General features: G+C 50.1%; 1 protein-coding gene across 1 annotated transcript in view; it reads right to left on the reverse strand.

Moving 5' to 3' along the window:
- MERTK (MER proto-oncogene, tyrosine kinase) overlaps nt 1-20311 on the reverse strand; it is an 80512-nt gene that overhangs the window by 36809 nt on the left and 23392 nt on the right. The window contains exons 5-8 of the mRNA XM_079110649.1: nt 16782-16868; nt 11784-11899; nt 6820-7003; nt 1120-1271 (exon numbers count right to left, since the gene is read on the reverse strand). Of these exons, the coding sequence (XP_078966775.1) occupies nt 1120-1271; nt 6820-7003; nt 11784-11899; nt 16782-16868 (539 nt within the window). The remainder of the gene's footprint in view (nt 1-1119; nt 1272-6819; nt 7004-11783; nt 11900-16781; nt 16869-20311) is intronic.

Genomic DNA, 20311 nt, shown 5'->3' on the forward strand with positions numbered 1-20311 from the left:
GCTGTGGAGGTTCATTCTGTCACCTTGAGGGGTTGTGGGGCGCCTGGCTCTATGGCTAGATATCATTTCTGGGTATGTCTGTGAGGATGTTTCCAGGTTAGACCAGCAGACTGAGTAGAGCAGAAGGCCCTCCCCAGTGAGTGGACACTGTCCTATACCCTGGAGGAAAGGGCACGGGAGGAGGAACCTGATGTGTGGTCTTCTCTAGCCGTAGCCCGAGGTCTGTGCCACTGGCTCCCCTGGTTCTCAGGCTTCCAGATCCCAACTCTAGCCCTGGCTCTCTGGGGCTCCAGCCTGCAGACAGCTCAGCTCTGGGACTGTGGGAGCCAGTTCCTCACAATAAATCTCATTCTGACCTCCAATCAAGTGCCACTTTGCTGGGAGGGACAGTCTACCATGGGCACCTTTGCACATCCTTGTGGGGCTTGAAAATCTGCAAGGCCTAGCCTCCCGGGTCCTGAGCCATCCTGGGATGGGTCACCCAGGCCACGAGGGAGGTCGGTGGCTGCAGCAGGGCTAGGGGCAGCTGCACCAAGGAGGGCTTGTTTGCTGCCCGCTACCCATGGCTCTCAGGGACCCTTGGCCCCAGGACCCTTGGCCACACGAGCCACCCCTGGGCCCATCATGTTGCCTTGAGGTCCGGTGCCACCTGGCTGGGGCAGCACTGCTTGCAGGGCCCTGAGTGCGACCTGCCCTGGTCCTCTGAGGCTTATCCTCTGAGGCTGAGGGTCTTCCCTGACAACCTTCCTCAGGGAAGAATCTACTGTAACTTCCAAGAGGCTCTGAGCTGCCCGACTGCTCAGGCCCACGGTGCCCTGTTATTTCCTGGGTGGCGCTCACTGTCCTCCTGATGGGAAGGCAGGTGACAACAGAGGAGGTGCCCCCGAACTATCTGCTGAACCCACGCCTGCCTGAGGAGTGCAGGAGGGGAGAGCCCCGCCGCTCCTCAGAACTTTCCAGAACTTTCCAGCCATTCAGTCACCTCTAACATTCAAGTCACCCCAGAGGTGCCCGGCCCCACACCATCGTGCCAGGTCTTCTCCCGGCAAAACTGAAGCTTCTGAAACAGTTGAATCAGCAGGTCAAAGGGGACGACGGGGGCACTCGGGCCTGACTTACGGAAGTCCCCGCGCTCTGCCACACGTGTGATATCCAGAAGCCCACCAGCTCCCCCGCCTGCCGCGCGATCGGAGGCGTGGTCCACCTGACGTCCACGTTTCCACTGGACTCGTTCAGGAGCACGGTGACGTTTAAAGGGGCCACTGACGGTGCTGCAAAGGAAAGGAAGCAAGATGAAGACGGCGAGGACTCGCTGGCCAGTCCACTCTCCGGCCTCCCAGGGTCGGGCCTGCACGGGTTCCATGGAAAGCACAGAGATGGGGACCAAGGACCGACTCCCATCTCCTGTCCAGATAAGGGCAGGAAATAGCCCTCTCGCTCCAGCCAGTACGTGGTTCAGGCCGCAGGGGCCTCAAGGCTCCCTCTGAAGCTAAGAAGGCCACAAGCACCAAGCGGGGAGGACAGAAGAGCGGGCAGGAGGGTGGGGCGCGCAGGGACCCCGATGGTGGCCTCCAGTAGACACCTGAGGGGCCCGGGGCGACTGCAGAGCAGTTCTGCGGCATCTACGGTGTCAGGGCAGGGAACTCTACTGAGGCCTGGATGCAGCTACTGCGCGACCTCCAGAGGCAGGTGGCTGGTCTGGACGGAGACCATCAGCCCGGCAGGGAGATGCTTGGGCATCCCTCAGCGTCTGCAAGCTGGTGCCTCCAGGACGCTCAAGTCCCGCCGAGGACACGTGGGACTGCAGAGGGACACCCACACGCTGCCGCCGGCCTGCAGTCACCTCTAGGTGGCTCAGGATGCCTTCAGCAGACACTCGTCACCCTGCATCACTCACGACGCCAAAGAGATCTGCGCCCAGTCGGCACAGTGGCAATTACTTTCTCAAGTGTCTTTGGTCCGTGGTTAGTTCAGTCTGAGGATGCTGAACCCGTGGACACGGGAGGCCAGCTGTGTGTGTGTGTGTGTGCGTGTGTGAGATGAGTGTGTGGGGGTGTATGTGCACATAAGGCAATTTAGGACGCCAGTCAAGACCCTCATTATAGTACTTGGGGAGTGAGGAACTTGACTGTTAAAACAGAAAACATGCTCTTTGACCAAGAATTTTATTTCCAGGAATTTAATCTATAGCTGGAGGTATATTCATTGCAGTATAATGGGAATAAATATCAGTCAATGATTATAATATAAATTTTGATACATTTTACAATGGCATACTAACTACCCTGCCACTGAAAAGAATTAGGTGTATTATGCGTATTGATATTAAAAAAAAATCCAACAGGGGGATTGCAAAGAAGTACATCTTGATTCATTTTAGAAATAAAAAGTGTTTATACAGAGAAGGAATTTAAAAATTGGAATAATATACACCAGACTATTGCCTGTAGTTGTATTTGGATGTCTTGGAAAGGAAAACAAGGCAAAATAAAAGAAGAAACCCACCGTGACCCTCCTCATTCCTGCTGATTCTGGTAGGGGTAGAGGGAAGGTAGAGGGAAGTGCTGCTTGGGAAACACCACTCGGCCATGCTCTGTCTACTGGGTCAGACACACACCTTGCAGTCTGCTACAGGATTTCTGGATGAGCATGTCTGCTTCCTCCTAAAACCCCTCAAAAGTGACAAAAGGAAACTCCAGGCAAGAAGTAGTCCATGGATGGTAGCCGGGCGCGGCGACACATGCCTTTCATGCCAGCAGCTCAGGAGGCTGAGGCAGGAGGATCACAGGTTCAAAGCCAGCCTCAGCAACTTAGTAAGGCCCTGAGGAACTTAGTGAGACCCTGTCTCAAAATAAAATAAAGGGGCTGGGTTTGTGGCTCAGTGGTAGAGTGCTCATCTAGCATGCATGAGACTGGGTTCAATCCTCAGCACCAAATAAAAATAAATAAATAAGTAAAGATATTGTGCCCATTTACAACTTAAAAAAAAAAAAAAACAAAAACGTAAAAAGGGCTGGGGATGTGGTTCAATGGTTAGGCACCCCTTGGTTCACTCCCTGGTACTAAAAAGAAAAAAACAAAGTCGTCAATGGTGGAAGAGAAATTGTGACATGTTTGAGAGCTGAAAAAGGCGTTACTCAGCAAGTCTATTCTCCCCAAAGAAGCTGGAGCCGCTCAGTGGCCGAGGGCACAGGTACTAAGCTGGGACAGGTCTGGGAAGATGGACGGAAAGTCTGATTAGGAGGCAGTTGCCTCTGGAGGTTCATCTACCCCTGCCCCCATCAGCCAAGTACTCCCTCAAGAAGCGGGGTTTACTCTGCGAACTGAAAAGCTGCTGGCCTCAGGGCACCAGCAGAGGGAAGGCTTGGTGAGGGGCAGATCGAACACTGGAGAAAAACGTGGAAGCCTGTACCCCAAAGAGGGGGTGTCCCCCCATGTGTCTCCCAGAACATCAGCAGATACGTTCATAGTCCTGGGGCAGGGGACGGAGGACGCCTCTTCTTGAGGAACTGAGTGGCTACAGAGGAAAAAACACCAATCTTGACACTCCAGGGTGTCTAAAACAAGCCCTTGGGTCACTGCCCAATCCAGGGATCAGAGAAGACCACAAGCCATGCTCACAGAGTCCCAGTGAAATTGCTCATCCCCCAAATCAAGTTCAGTACTGGTAGGAGTATCTAGCGTCATTGTAAAGTTGTCATTGTTGGTGATTCAATCAAAGATTAGCAGGCACAAAAAGAGATACTACCCATGGTCAAAGTATATATGGATCAACTGAAGTCACCCCAGAAACACACAGATCTTAGAACTAGAAAAGAAGGACAATAAAACAGTTATGATCATATTCTGTACGGTCTAAAAGTTAACTAGAGACATGAAACATATTTTAAGAAAGAGACAAAAATTTTGGCCATTATTTCTTCAAAAATGGCCATATTTGATGAAAACAAAAAAAAAAAAAAAAAAAAAAAAAAGAAAAACAACTTTGACCCACTTCAAGTGCAAGGAATGTTAATAAAATCATGCTTAATGCATAATCACACTAAATCACATAAAATCAGTGACTAAGGAGAAACAGGCAGAGTACACATTACATACAGGGGAACAAAATTAGGTTGATCACTAGATTTCATTCTGGAAACAATGCAAGTAAAAAGATAGGGGGACAACACTTTAGGGTCCCCTAAGGAACCAAACAAACATAACAACCAAGAAACGGGGAATGTAGAATTCTATTCTAATATCTTTCCAAAATGAAGGCCGGGTGAGGGTGTAGCTCAGTGGTAGAGCTCACACTTAGCACACACAGCCTTGGGTTCAATCCCACGTACAATACACACACACACACAAGCCAAAAAATATAAGATAAATATTTACTTCAAGGGTAAAATAATTCTCCAAAGACGTACAGCAGCTGAATCTCCCATCAGCAGATCTGCACCATAAGAAACGATGAAGAGTCCTTCCGGAAGGAAGACAATACAGAAGGTGAAATAGGGATCTACACCAAAAAATGAAGACCACCAGAAACGGTGACCACACGGGCTCATGTATGTTTTTCCTTCTTAGATCGCCCTGCCTAGATTAATGACTGAGCAAGAAAGAACAATGCAGGACGTTTATAACATGCTTAGAAATAAAACGGTATGGCAACAACGGCAAAAACAGGGAAAGAAGAAAAATAGAAGTATCCTGGCTCAGGCTCCTGAGCACGAAGTGGCATCAATCCCTAGAAGCTAAGCTGTGGTCCGTCGAACATGTAGCTGCAGATCCTAAAGGGAACACTGATCCCACTCCTCAGTGTACACCCAAAGAACTTAACACTGGCATACAACAGGGACACAGCCAATCCATGTTTACAGCAGCTCAATTCCAATAGCCAAGCTATGGGACCAACGTAGGTGCCCTTCAACAGATGAGTGTGTAAAGGAAAGGTGGTACAGATACACGATGGAATATTACTCAGCCATTGAGAAGAATGAAATTTTGGGAATTGCTGGCAAATGGGTGGATCTGAACACTATCATGCTAAGTGAAATAAGCCAACCGCCCCCCCCCCCCAAAAAAAAAAACAAAGACTGAATGCTCTCCCTGATATGTGGATGCTAACTCACAATAAAGGTGGTGGGAGGCGTTGCGGGGAGAAAAGAAGTTCACTGGATTAGACAAAGGGGAATGAAGGGGAGGGAGGGGGCTGGGAATAGGAAAGACAGTGGAAGGAATTGGACATCGCCTTCCTGTGTTCATATATGAACACCCCCAGTGAATCTCAACAGCATGTACATCCACAAGACTGGGGTCCTAATTAGAATAAGATACACTCCATGTTTGTACAAATATATCAGAATAGACTCTCTGTCATGTATAGCTAAAAAGAACAAATAAAAATAAAATCTGTTCCTAAAAACAACAGCAGCAGCAAAGAACAGAGAGAGTTATGGCCCAAAAACCAGCAAAAGAGATAAAATAGGAACATAAAAATATTTGACTAACCCCAAAGAAGGAAGAAAAAGGGGACAAATCACACAGAGAACAGAGAGAACGTGTACCCACTGCACTCGGATGGAATAAATGCCCGGATTTCAAGGCAGAGACTGAGTGGATGAGAAAGCAACGTGGGGGCCGGGGGTGCGGCTTGGCGGAAGACAGGTGCTCAGCACGCGTGAGGCCTGGGCTCAACCTCCCCTGCCCCAAGCAAGCTGCGTTCTGTATCTGTGCAGATAGATTTGTAAAAACAAAGTGTCCGCCACCTGTAGAAAGAGACGTTGATGCAACAGGTAGAAAAGCCCAGCAGGAACACAGGAGGGAACCACCATCAGCTCACTTGGCCCAGATGGCACGTGGAGGTCTACCCCACTGTCACAGCAACTCGGTCACCAAGACGCCACACTCAGGGCCCTAAAACAGGTCCCAGTACATGTAGAAGGAGCCGGGTCGTACAGATTGTGTTCTCTGTCCTCAGCTGAACTAAACTGGGTATCACTATTTCAGAGATCTTCTAGCATTTCCTTCCTTCCTCCCTCCCTCCCTCCCTCCCTCCCTCCCTCCCTCCCTTCCTTCCTCCCTCCCTCCCTCCCTCCCTCCCAGGATTGAACCCAGGGGCGCTTAACTACCGGGCCACCTCCCCAGCCCTTTTAAATTTTATTTAGAGACAGGGTCTCCCTAAGTTGCTTAGGGCCTTGTTGAGTTGCCGAGGCTAGCTTTGAACTCCCCATCCTCCTGCCTCAGTCTCCTGAGCTGCTGGGTAACAGGTGTGCTCCACCGTGCCCGGCTGTAGTGTTGATTTCTAATCTAGTTCAATCCCAGTCCTTAAACCCACGAAATTTCAGATCCAGACCTGTCTCTCCCCCTGTACTGGTTGCAACGCTGACCATACGGGGAGGGAAACAGGCAGGGCAGAGTCCGTGCGAGTGAGGACTCTGAACTGGGGACAAGGGAAACTGCATGATCCGAGGGCGACAGAGCTGCCATGGTCATGCCAATGTTCACAGAAAGGGAGAAAAATCTGAAATCAAAAGCCACACAGAGAAGAATCATTAAAGTGTGAAGAGGTAAACAAAATTTGCTTTGAGCCAGATAATTTAGATAGTACCTAGTGCACGTGGCTGGCCCTCACGCGGAAAGGCCTGGAACGTACCCGTGGGTTTTGGGCACCTCGTGGCTGCTCCTGAGTGCTAGCCAGACCCGTGCCACCCGCTGCTTGAGTTTAATGCTATGAGTAATAACTGTGTAAGCACGGAAAGTAACTCGAGTGAACACGGAAAGCCAGGCCCCTGGGAAAGGCCTGGGGAAATGGCCACGGTGCCTCCCAGGAATTACCTCCCTCGGTGGTGCTGGCCAGAACCCAAGGGCTGGCCGCAGACCAGCCTATCTCGTTCATGCAGGACACACCGATGCTGTAATTAGCCAGGGCCTGCAGCTGCTGGATCTGGTACAGATGCGGAGTAGCCGAGGTGTAGAAGGTCATGAGTGAGCCGTTACTCAGCGGGTCCATCTCCTTGACCTGAATGAAGAGAGGAGACGTGCACCAGCGTCAGCCAGGCAGTGGGGGGGCGCCATCCATCCTCAGAGTGTGGCCCTTCCTCAGCAACGGGGTGATGAGCCTCCTTTCAGGGACACACAACCTCTGCACCAGCATTGTGACCCTTGCTCACACTACCCTGCAACCCTCCGGGCGGTGGGAGGATGCCTGTCCCGAGGCATCTCCCTGCTGCAGCTAACATCGCAACTAAGTGTCACTATGTTACAATTACAGCTCACACTGTACTAGGGAATGAAATAAGGAAGTCCTCCCTCCTGTCCCAGGCCCACCTCAGCTATGATTGTTATTAACTTGTTATTGGGGATTGAACCCAGGGGTGCTTAACCCCTGAGCCACCTCCCCAGCCCTTGGTCTCACCAAGTTGCTTAGGACCTCGCTAAGTTGCTGAGGCTGGCTTTGAACTTGCCATCCTCCTTCCTCAGCCTCCCAACTCTCTGCATTCTAGGTGTGTGCCACCAGGCCCTCAATTCTTGATCTCGTCTTCCGGCTGTTTCATAGAATATGCAACACGGGCCAGACCCTGCGTCTGACGGGCAGCCTAAAACACTTACCCCCTGGCCCTTTACAGACAGTGCTTCCCAGATCCTCCTTTGGAAGATGGATTCCTTGGTTTCGTTTCTGTGAATTTATGTCCTTTCTATGATGTCACCTGAGAATCCCCACTCTTGTCTTGAAGATCAGTTCTGTAGTGTGCACCTTATTCTTACCCCTCTGTGCTCAAATAGAAACGCGATCCAGAAGCATACAGGTCATGTAAGTTTTATGGCATTGTTGAGGGGAGATACAGCAAAGGGTCGTTTACATTCCATCTAGAAGTTTTCTCCAAATCTCCTTTAAACACATATTTCCTCACCTCTTCCTCCCCACACTCCCAAAGTCTCCCCACATCCCTCTCCAAATCTCCACGTGCACCGGCAAGAGACCCAGCAAAAATCCAGGCCTAGGCCGAAGCCTACTTCCTTCCCCTCAAGTGTTCCTCCTATTGAGAATGGGTTAGAGAAGATTTTTTTTTTTTCTCCACTACCTGTGTTTTTTCCAAATTTCTACAAAACTTCTATTTATAAAATCTGAAAAGAGACCGATAGTATTGTGTAAAACCAAAAGCAATTTGGAAAAAAAAAAAAAAAAAAAAAAACTTCACAAAATGTACTGATGGCCCTTAATAAGGGGTGTGCATTCATGGGATGTGGACGCACGATGCCATCATTCCAGGATTCGGGTTGAAATGCAGGGCAGCAGGCTGTAAATAAGCATTCTGGAACTCCACTTCCCCAGTGGGCCAAGCCCACCTCTGACTCAGATCCTGTGTGTGGCAGGAAGGCACCCGTCGTCCCCAGGAGCCTGTGGTGGAGACCTTGTGCTTATCTGGGGTGGCTGCTGGCAGGAGTGACTGTTTCCTCGCGCTGGAACACGCACGCACTCCTTCCTGTGACCAGCCACTAGAATGAACCTGGCTCTGTCCCCACCCGGCTTCCAGAGCTACAGGTGGAGCGTCTCCAAGCACCATGTCCCTGGAAGGAGATGGGCTTCTGGAACGGTCCTTCTCAGTGGGCCCTGGGGGAACCCAGGGCCTGAACTGGCAAAAAGTATGTGCGAGAGTTAAAATTAGAAATGGAGCATGTGGCCCCGAAATGAGTGAAGAAAGGAACTAACGTCAGGACCCAAGGAAGCCAGAGGGTGTGCCCGCCAGCGCGGGGACCTGAACCTCGTCCAGAACATTCATTTGTTACCAAGTCAGAGTTTAAAACTGTAGCAGAGCACACGGCCATACTTGGTTGCTGTAAGGATGGGAGTCAATCTTAATCAGCAAAATATATAAGGGAAACTTCGGGAGCCATTCCCACTAATCCAGGACTGCTAGAGAAAATAAAGGGTGCTCGACTAAATATGAATTTCAAATAATTTTTAGAACAGGTGAATTGCAGACCACTGGTGTCCTATATTCATATTTGCCAAATCTAGTGGTCCTGATGCAAACAGAGAGGAGGACAGGAAGAGAGGTTGAGCTAGCTGGAGAGGAGGACAGGAAGGGAGGCTGAGCTAGCTGGTGGGACAAGGACAGAAAACCACGTCCAGCACCACTGGCCCCAGGATGACGCTTCCCACGCACAAAGACACAGGACAGACAGGACAGGGGAGCTTATATGTGATCATTCCCCACCTTTGGGGGGCCGGGTGTCATCGGTCCTTCCAGCCATCCTTCCCCACCTCACGTCTACCCAGAGACCCCCTCCCCAAGGTGTGGGGAGGGCCTCAGCCTCTGTGGAGTGAGCCGCCCTCGCGTGGGAAGGCAACCCAAAGAGCCCTTAAAAAGGGCTGGTCCCAGGTGGTCGGAATATGATGAACAACTGTAGACCAACAAATTAGATAACTCAGATGAAATGACCAAATTTCGAGAAACACACGGTCTATCAAAACTGACTCAAGAAGAAATAGAAATCGGAGCAGACCGATACCAAGTGAAAACATTGAGCTAATATTCAAAAACCTTGCCACAAAGAAAAGCCCAGGATCAGGTAGCTTTGCTGATGGACTCATTAGAAATTTTTAAAAAGAATAAAATATTTCTTTCACAAACTCCTCCAAGAAATTGGAGAATAAGGCATACCTCCCAACTCATTACGCCAGCAAGATGCTGATAACCAAAATCAAAAAGAGCTATCAAAGGAAACCACACATGATTCTCTTATGACTGTAGTACAATTAGATGGTGGTATGGTTGTGAACATCCTCAAAACATTCGATTGCATATTTAGATGGGTCACTGTTACAGAAAAGGAAAGGACCCTCCAAAATAAAGTGTCTTAAAAAAGGAGGCGGTCTGGGGATAAAGCTCAGTTGGCAGAGCGCTTGCCTCGCATGCATGAGGCGTTGGGTTTAATTCCTAGTAACACACACACACACACACACACACAGCCTACACCCACCCACAAAGCCATACACACACACACGCACACACACACAAGAGACTATCCCTGCTGATACCTCAATGGTACCTGGAAGGTTTATAAAAACAGGTGGACCAGAATTAAGCCAGATTAAGTCACAATGCTAAATTCTTGAAAATATTTAATATTTATAATTGTTTATAGTCTTATGTATAAGAGCTTCTCTGTGGTCACATCTCTTCTAACATTTGGTATTATCACATAGTTTTGGCAATAGAATGGATGTAAAATAGTATTTGTGTCATGTTGATTTAAGTTTTTTGGCTGATTTCTAATAATTTTTTCTTATGTTTCTTCTTCAGTACAAGCCTCATTTATATTCCCCACAATTTTTCAATTGAGTCAATCTTGCATTTCTTACTGATTTGCCTTTATTTTTAAAACCTTCTGATTATTACTTTACAATAATATCTTCTCCCACTTGTGACTTGTCTCTTTATTATTTTTTCACGTTTACTTTGTTGAGAAAGGTTCTTAAATTTTAATATGGTAAACGGATTGATATTTTTGGACAATGCTAATTGACTCTGGTTTAAAAAAAAAAAATGTTGCCTACTCTTCAACAAAGCCAATATATAGGAACCTAAATTTTCTACTGAAATTTTTAAAGCTTTGTTTTAATAATAAAAATTCTAAATTGACCTGAAAAAGAAGAATGAAGCCAGGTGTGGGGGGGGAGGCCATTTTTAGGGATGATGCATATTCTTATTCCTCAGAGAAGGAACAGCTGTTAGGTAAGAGTAGAAGGAACGGAAGGCAGAGACGTTGATTCTGTTTGCCATCAAAAACATCTGGCTGACACCGATCTTCAGGAGCCCCTTCTCTGCGCGGGCAGGACGGCTGGCCTACATCAGGTTGGGAGGCTTTTAAGTAATAAGACTGGGCATTCAGGAAACAGCACCGTCCCTGCCCTGCGGGTGACAAGCTGCTGCAGCTGACGCGCTGGGGCTAGGCCTGCTCCACGCAGGTGCCCCCAGACCGCAGAGCAGATGCCCCAGCTCCACTCTGGGGATCAGAGCTCCCGGGACTGCAGCTCCCCTCCCGCTGTTCAGGACGGGGAGGAGGCCCTCTGTGCTTCCAGTCAGGTGTCGGCCAAGTCCCTGGGCCCTTGTGGCCACTTGGTAAACACTAGTGTTAACGCCACTGTTTCCATTTTTATGAAAGGAATGCTGGCGAGCAGAGCTCACATCAGGACAAGGTACCATTTGGGGATGACCGGCCTCCATTTCTAACAGCACTCTTTCAGACCAATTGTAGGTAGTGGTTAAAAATGGCTCAAGAGTCCCCAAGGCCTGTAATCCCCAGGGTCCCCGGGGAGACACTGTCTGCTCCTGCAACAGATGACCTGTCTGCTACTGGCCCGTTGGCCCTTCCCAGCACCAGCCCAGGAGGAGTCCCAGTAGGGCGTGACTGGTCTCCTGAATGCTTGGTCACAGGCCAGTCCTCATTTAGGATTGCGTTTTTGTGATTAAAAATGAATTCTGGGCCAGGTGTGGTGGCGCACACCTGTGATCCCAGTGGCTCAGGAGACTGAGGCAGGAGCATCACAAGTTCAAAGCCAGCCTCGGTGACTTAACGAGGCCCTAAGCAACTTAGTGAGAGCCTTGGAAACAAGCCTCTTTTCCGGTTGGGTCCTGGACCAGGAAAGAGAAGGAAGCACACCGTGGACAAGGGTGGGGAGGTAGGCACTGTGGACCCGGCAGGGAAAGCCTGCAGAGCTGGGCTCGGGAGGCAGGGCCCGCGGGCGCCCTGCAGAGCACCCTGGGTTCCTTCCCGCCTCCCCCGAGGTTTACCTGGATGCTGCAATTCCTGAATGGGGAGTATCCGTCAAAACCCGGGACCCAGGAGATGAGGATGCTGTGAGCCGAGCTGTTGTGCACGCTGACTTCCGTGGGTGGGGAGGGAAGCGCTAGGTGAACACAAAGGCACAAGCAAGGTCAGGAGCCAGAGGCCAAAGCCTCCCGGCAATCGTCCTACACCACTCTGTGTCTTGAGGTCAGCACAGAGGACACCCGTTTCCAAGAGGAGCCGCCCTGGACTGGAGGCAATGTCTAGTCCGCAGACCGCCTTCCAGCCATGGGATGGCTCCATCTGGGCCTGAGAAGCAGGCCTCGGCCATTCTCCTCATCCCCAAGAAAACGAGCAGAGCTTGGTGTCCTGCACTACGTGCGTATTCTTGACCCTGCCTGTGTGCTTGGCTGGGTGCTGGTGCAATGAGAGCCGCAGCCCCGCCTGCGGACGCACAGCCCGGTGCGGGAGGCCACGTCCGCACCATGATGGTCTGGATATGAGGTATCCCAAGGAAAACGAGAGATTATTAGAGGTGTGACCTAATCGGTGGATTAATCCACAGACATGGGTTAACTGGGTGGTCACTGTAGCAGGTAGGTGTGGCTGGTGAAGGTGGGTCACATGTCTTTGGAACTTAGATTTTGTCCCTGGTGAGCAAAGCTGTCCCCTGGTTGCCGAGTTGGGAGCTGCCTTCCTCTGCCAACCCTTCTGCCATGATGCTCCACCTCACTCGGGCCCAGAGAGAAGGAGTCGGCCGCCTGTGGACGGAGACCTCCAAAACCCTGAGCCCCAGATAAACTCTCCCTCCCCAGGCTGTTCTTGATGGGGATTCTGGTCACCACAGTGCAAGAGCTGACTAAAACAACCACCAATAGGAGGGCCCTGTGTGTCGACCCAGAGGGAGCCATGGCCCGTGTGTGCGTGTGTGTGTGTGTGTGTGTAGAGGGAGAAGCTTTCCTCTAGGACACAGGGGAAAGGGTGACTGCTTCTGCTGGGGGAGGGGTTCGTGTCCAAGAACATTCCTGCAATGACCTGGGAGGCCTGGGGGATGAGGAGGCCATCATCTCAATTAGGGCACAAGGAGGCCATCTTGATTAGGAGACAAGGAGGCCATCTTAATTAGGAGACGAGGAGGCCATCTCAATTAGGAGACGAGGAGGCCATCTCAATTAGAGCATGAGGAGGCCATCTCAATTAGGAGACGAGGAGGCCATCTCAATTAGAGCATGAGGAGGCCATCTCAATTAGAGCATGAGGAGGCCATCTCAATTAGGAGACGAGGAGGCCATCTCAATTAGGAGATGAGGAGGCCATCTCAATTAGGAGACGAGGAGGCCATCTCAATTAGAGCATGAGGAGGCCATCTCAATTAGGAGACGAGGAGGCCATCTCAATTAGAGCATGAGGAGGCCATCTCAATTAGGAGACGAGGAGGCCATCTCAATTAGAGCATGAGGAGGCCATCTCAATTAGGAGATGAGGAGGCCATCTCAATTAGGAGACGAGGAGGCCATCTCAATTAGAGCATGAGGAGGCCATCTCAATTAGGAGATGAGGAGGCCATCTCAATTAGAGCATGAGGAGGCCATCTCAATTAGGAGACGAGGAGGCCATCTCGATTAGGAGACGAGGAGGCCATCTCAATTAGAGCATGAGGAGGCCATCTCAATTAGGAGACGAGGAGGCCATCTCAATTAGAGCATGAGGAGGCCATCTCAATTAGGAGACGAGGAGGCCATCTCAATTAGAGCATGAGGAGGCCATCTCAATTAGGAGACGAGGAGGCCATCATCTCAATTAGGGCACAAGGAGGCCATCTTGATTAGGAGACAAGGAGGCCATCTTAATTAGGAGACGAGGAGGCCATCTCAATTAGGAGACGAGGAGGCCATCTCAATTAGAGCATGAGGAGGCCATCTCAATTAGGAGACGAGGAGGCCATCTCAATTAGAGCATGAGGAGGCCATCTCAATTAGGAGACGAGGAGGCCATCTCAATTAGGAGATGAGGAGGCCATCTCAATTAGGAGACGAGGAGGCCATCTCAATTAGAGCATGAGGAGGCCATCTCAATTAGGAGATGAGGAGGCCATCTCAATTAGGAGACGAGGAGGCCATCTCGATTAGGAGACGAGGAGGCCATCTCAATTAGGAGACGAGGAGGCCATCTCAATTAGGAGACGAGGAGGCCATCTCGATTAGGAGACGAGGAGGATCTGAGGTTTGGGGCGTCTTCTCTTTTCGTGCTAAATTCAATTGTCAATAAAATCTAACATAACAAAGGCGATGACCCACATTCTGTGTGTTACCATAGGACATTTCCTGCCATTTGATCCTTGTTAGAACCCGATTAGAGAGGTGGCCTTACGATTCCTACGGACAGAGGAGGAAACTGCACAGAGAAGTTAAGAACTCGACATCACAGGGGGGTAATAAGCAATAGAAGACTTGAATTCAGAGCACGTGTCCCTGGCCAGGACGCGGGAGGCCCACTGCGAGGGACGTAGACAAACTGGCGGGCACGCCTGCGGGCCTGGGAGACCAGGCCACCACCTGCCCAGGTGTGGGCTGCGCACTATTACATCCCTGCTCCAAGCACAGTCTTCTGTATAAATGGGGACAGGAATGCCCTGCTCCAGGAGGCTGTAGCAGGCAAGACCAGCCACGTGAGGCCTGGGCTAGGTGTGGTGGGAGGACAGACAGGGACAGTGGAGGATGGGCTGGGCCCAGTGGTGGGGGAACCATCTGCCTTTTGTTGGACTCACTTCCCAAGATCATCTGTGGATATGCCCTAAAGGACCCACCTTCTCCAGATCAAAGTCTGACCATGTACAGCACAGCAACAACACTTTGGGAGGGTGCTGGGTGTTGAACCCAGGGGTGCTTTATTTTTTTGAGGCAAGGTCTCACTAAGTTGCTGAGGCTGGCCTTGAATTTGCAATCCTCCTGCCTCAGCCTCCCAAGAGCTGGAATGACAGGCACACACCACTGTGTCAGGCTGCAGAGCAATAACAATTTAGAAGAAGCAGTCTTGGTTGCTCTGACATAAATGTTAAAATAAATGAAAGCCAAAAACACAAGTTTGGGAAACAAGATGCTTTACAAATTCACACCCCCCTCACAGATTTCTGGAATTCCCAACATATCTTTTGAAACTGTAATAATGGGGTTTGTGAAAAAGGAAGTTGAACCCTTCCTCCAGCCATCACTTCTGGTTTGCTCATTTTTTAAACTTCCAGTGAACTTTTAGCAAATGCCCTTTCACAGCCTTCGTCAGATGACTTGCAGAGACTGATGTCAGCAAAGGGGGGACAGCTTCTGTGGCAGCTTTGCACCCTCCCTGTGTGCCCGACCTCCTGAGGGGCACCTGCTCAAACACACTGCTGCCTTCCTGCATCGTTTCCCTGAGGACAGGGTGGAAGGAACACGGTCCCCACGTCACCTCTCCAATATATCCGATATATCCAAACTATGGAATATGCAATTTATACAATACATAATAGAGACCATATAACATGGAATATCTTATACATTTTATGTAATTTATATCATATAATAATGTTTAATGTAATTAATAACAGGTTATATAGTAGTTTTACATTAAAAATTAATAAAACTTATGGTAACCTATATAACACTTCATGTTATATATTTATAACATGCTACATAGTATGTATATAATATGTAATAATATATTATATAATATACAATATTATCATAATATATAATATATATCCAAATGATGATCAAATGGTAAAGCATAAGGTGTGCCTGAACTCCTATGAGGGAGGAAGAAGAGGAGAGAGAGGCTGAGGAGTCAGCTTCAGGGATTCAGGGCTCCTTTCCTTTGGTTTTGGGTTTAACACCTTGAGTTACCAAGCCCTTGGGTTCTAAGGAGGAGGGAGGCAAAGGAGGAGGAGGATCAGGAGGAGGAACAGAAGCAGGAGCAGGAGGAGGAGCAGGAGGAGGAGGAGAAGAGGAGCAGGAGGAGGAGCAGGAGGATCAGGAGAAGGAGGAAGAGGAGGAGGGGCAGGAAGAGAAGGAAGAGCAGGAGGAGGAGAGGCAGGAGGAGGAGCAGGAGGAGAAGCAGGAGCAGGAGGAGGAGCAGGAGGATCAGGAGGAGGAGGGGCAGGAGGAGGAGGGACAGGAGGAGGAGGAGCACAAGAGGAGTAGGAGGAGGAGCAGGAGGAGGTAGAGGTGGAGGAGGGGCAGGAGGAGGAGCAGGAGGAGGAGCAGGAAGAGCAGGAGCACTGATCCACAGAGGACAGACTGTGACCTGCTCTCTCCTCCAGCTCCTCCCTCTAAGTCAGCAGCTGGGGACACTTGTGTCAGGCCCAAGTGGCTCAGGAAGGATGGAGCCCACTCCCGGGATTGACCTCCTCTAGGACTCTTCAAGGGTGGAACAAGCCCAGGGTGGAGGTGGAAGGAGAGCTACTATGCTCAGAGGTGAACATGCCAACTTATTTCCTTCTTGGATTAAGCAGGACCACAAGTTTATCAAAGACTTATGTGCCTGGCATTATTATTATTATTATTATATTATTATTATTCCTGGTATTATTATTTTAATTATTATTTGGTACTAGGGATTGAACCCAGGGGCACTTAACACTGAGCCACATCCCCAGCCCTTTTGTATTTTATTTTGATACAGGGTCTCGCTAAGTTGCTTAGGGCCTCGCTAAGTTGCTGAGGCTGACCTTGAATTTGCGATCCTCCTGCCTCAGCCTCCTGAGCTGCTGGGATGAGAGGCATGTCCCATAGCACCCAGTTGTGCCAGGTACTGGGTGAGCACTTTATTTGCACTAGGTCACTAAGTCTTGACAATATGTAGGTTCCGTAATCATTCCCATTCTTCAGAGCAGAGTGCTGAAGCCACAAAGGTGAGTGGCTTGTCCAAGGCTGTAAAGTCAGTGGGAGAACCAGCTCTGGAGCCCAGCAGGAGCCCACCCTGGGTGCCCCAGCCCTGTGGCACGCCAGGGCCCTGGCCCCGCTGCTCACCTTTGATGTTGACCTGCACGCCCTCGGACACTGTCAGCCCCTTGTCGTTGTGGGCCTCGCAACTGAAGACCGCCATCTCCGTCAGACCTGCAGAGGGAGGCATGGGTGAGGCCGGCAGCCAGGAACTGCAACGCTCCCACCAGAATCCGGCGGCTCAGCGTCTTCCTGCTCTTGGTTCCCCGCTTCAAGTCCAAAGCAGGGAGTTAATTGAAAAGGTCTGCAGATGCAGAAAACCAAACCTGGGATACAGGAAATCCCCAGGTACCTGGAGCAGGGCAGCCCGGGACCCCAAGGCAGCTACTTCATTCCTCCAGGTCCTGACGGGTGAGACATCAGGGTTAGGTCCTTAGGCCAAAGTAACTCCATTTTGAAAAACAGCACCTGCCCACCCAGGCATAACCTTCCGGCTAGGCCCACCCCAAAAGAGTCCCAATTACCAAAACTACAGCAAGGACGTCGAGTAACGGCCACAGGGCCAGACCGGTTATCTTTCAGCTACTCCACTGCACAAGACTATGCAGCCTAAAGTCTCTCCTGCGGGTTGCTGCACTGGCAGAGGGGCAGCCGGTCTCAGAGCCGGGTCTCTCGTGGATATTCGCGCAGTCACCCTAACAGTCGGTCACCAACGTTTCGACTTCCAGAATACCGCGAGGCGAGGCGAGACCGCTGGCCCAGCACCGAGCAGAGTGGGTTCCGAGGCGGGGTCAGCCCCTTCCGCTGCACGGCCTGGGTCACTACGCTGGGGACATTTCAGACCAGATGCAGCAGGACGAGAGCTGCAGGGTTTGGCACTTCAGATGCCTTGCTGTGAGGCAGCCTTTGCTCCTGGTCAAAACTGATCGGTTCCCAAGGACTTGCTAAATGGACTCGGGGGCTATGCCTGAAGGGAGGCCAAAGGGGGCAGAGGCCGTCACTCCAGAGGTGAGGCATCTGAGAACACTGATTTATTAATTTTACCATAGAAAGGTTCCCCTGACCTTGGCTTCTAATACCACCCTCCGGAAAAAGGAACCAGGGCTGCTTGGAGTTGGGGCTGGCTCTCGGAGGGGGCAGGAGCCAGGGTGAAACAAGACAGACCAGGCATGTGACGCACAAACACAGCCATGGCGTGTCCAAGAGATGAGCCAACGGAAAGAGTGCTTTCTAAAATGTATTTATTTATTTGTTATTGATTCTGGTACTGGGGATAGAACTCAGAGGTGCTCTGCCACTGAGCCACATCCCCAGCCCTTTTTAATTTTTTTTCTATTTTGAGACAGGTTCTCACTAAGTTACTCAGGGCCTCACTAAGTTGCTGAGACCGGCCTCAAACTTGCAATCCTCCTGCCTCAGCCTCCCAAGCTGCTGGGATCACAGGTGTGTGCCACGATAGCCAGCTGCCTGAAGGAGTTTCCAACCACCCAAACCGGAACAATTTGAGCAAGAAAATAAGGTAGCTTTGAATTATAACCCCAAGTATAAAATCGACATCCCCGGGTCCAGACTGATACCAATGATCGAGGAAGGACGGGAGGGCAGATCCACCTTCCAGGAAGATTCAGGCAGTCTGTGTGAACACTGCCCTCAGGGAGCCTCAAGCTGCCCACGGCGACTTGCCTCCAAAGGGGACCTCGGGGAAGGGAAGGAGGGGCGTGCAGAGCCTGAGAGGGCAGGAGCCGTGTCCGAGGCCAGAGAGTAGCCTGGGCACCTCCCCCGGGCTTCCTCCAGAAGCAGAGAGCCCACGTGCTCCCGAGGAAAGTCGCAGACAGGCCACGGGTCAAGAGCCACAGCCTCAGAACACCCGGCCAGCAAGCCTGGAACGTGGTGCCCTGAACGTGGGCCCTGAACGACTTCCTGGGGCAAGGAAAGGCCAGCAGGTAGTGACCAAGGACTCTCAGCCTCAGTCACTAGGGACGGGTCAGGAATGGCCTGTCAGTTCCAACAAATGTCCCACGCTGATGGCAGCGCCTGGGACAGGCAGGTGATGGTGGGACTGACCCGGGTTCCTCAGACTATCTCCCCGGCTTTTCAGTAAATCTAAGACTTTTCTAAAATTTGAGGGGTTATGTTTTTAAAAGACAGCTATGTACACTCTTGTGGTTGATCCTGAAAACTTCTTTATCTCTGGCACACAGAAGAGTCACGGGTAAAGAAAACGTGGTGTGCGTACACAGTGGAGTTTTATTCAGCCCTAAAGAAGAATGGAATTATGTCATTTGGAAGGTGTGTGGAAGGAGCCAAGCCAGAAGGCCCAGGGTCGTTCGTGTTCTCTCATCTGGGGAAAGCAGAGAGGAGAAGGAAAAGGAAGGTGTGGGGTGGGGGGTCTCATGAAACCACAGGGAGAGCAGCAGAGGAGGGATCAGGAATGGGGACTGGGGAGGGATATCAGCCAAATGATGTTGTTACTCTGTGTGGATGTATGACTATGTAACCACGAATCCCATCATATCTACAACTATAGAGCACCAATTTTAAAAAGCATGGAAAAATTCAGATGTGGGGGTGCATGCCTACAATTCCAGTGACAAGGGAGGCTGAAGCAGGAGGATCACAACTCTAAGGCCAGCCTCAGTAACTCAGTTTGACCTTAAGCAACTTAGCAATACCCTGTCTCAAAATACACAATAAAAAGGGCTGAGGTTGTGGTTCAGTGGTGAAGCACCCCTGGGTTCAATTCCCCAAACCAAAAAAGAACCGTGAAGAATAAATGTTGCCTTTCAGACTCTGAGGTTTGTATTCTGAAAATGTTCATGATTTAAGCGGTTACAAGAAATGTAATTTGAGGACCTTGAGTATCTTTTGTGTGTATGCCAGGGACTGAACCCTGGTCCCTGAACATGCTGAGCACGCCCCCTACCACCCACCCCACACAGCACCACTTGGACATCTTGACACTAACACAGCCCACTGAAAACACTCTTCTGAGGCTGGCCTCAAAGTTGCGATCCTCCTGCCTTAGCCTCCCGAGCTGCCGAGATTACAGGCATGCACCACTGTGCTCAGCTTCATCATCGAGCTTCCACTTCTCCCTGAGAATTTTATCCTGATAGCACACGTTTGAAAGTTTGATCAATAACCCTCTGATGCGTCTTGACGTTGAAAATACACTGAAATTGGAAGAAATCTTTTTCTTCTGCATGGATTCTACTTATTATTGGGATATAACTGCTTGAAACAATATAAGTAATTTCTAAACTTAAAAATGACAACTCCATTGGAAGGTGACTTCTTTGCTGGGTAACAGCTGGACTTTTGGTCCAGGAATGTCTTAACTCCCAGACAATGGGCCAGGGCACCCATTCTCAGACTGTGGTCCAGAGTAAAAACCATTTTCATGATAATAATATGTCGTGGGTTCTTTTCACTCTCATTGTCTCAGGAATGTAAGATGGAATCTTCCAGAAGAATCTTCCAGAGGCTGTATGTTGTGTGATGGCATCATAACTCCATTAGCCAAGAGAAATATGTGCTTGTGTGTCCTTGGGTTCTAAGATTTTTTCATTTTGATTTCTAATTCAGTAACTATAGTAAATGAAGCTCACAAAAACATA

Source organism: Sciurus vulgaris (genome assembly GCF_902686455.1).
Source record: "Sciurus vulgaris genome assembly, chromosome: 14".
Taxonomy (NCBI): domain Eukaryota; kingdom Metazoa; phylum Chordata; class Mammalia; order Rodentia; family Sciuridae; genus Sciurus; species Sciurus vulgaris.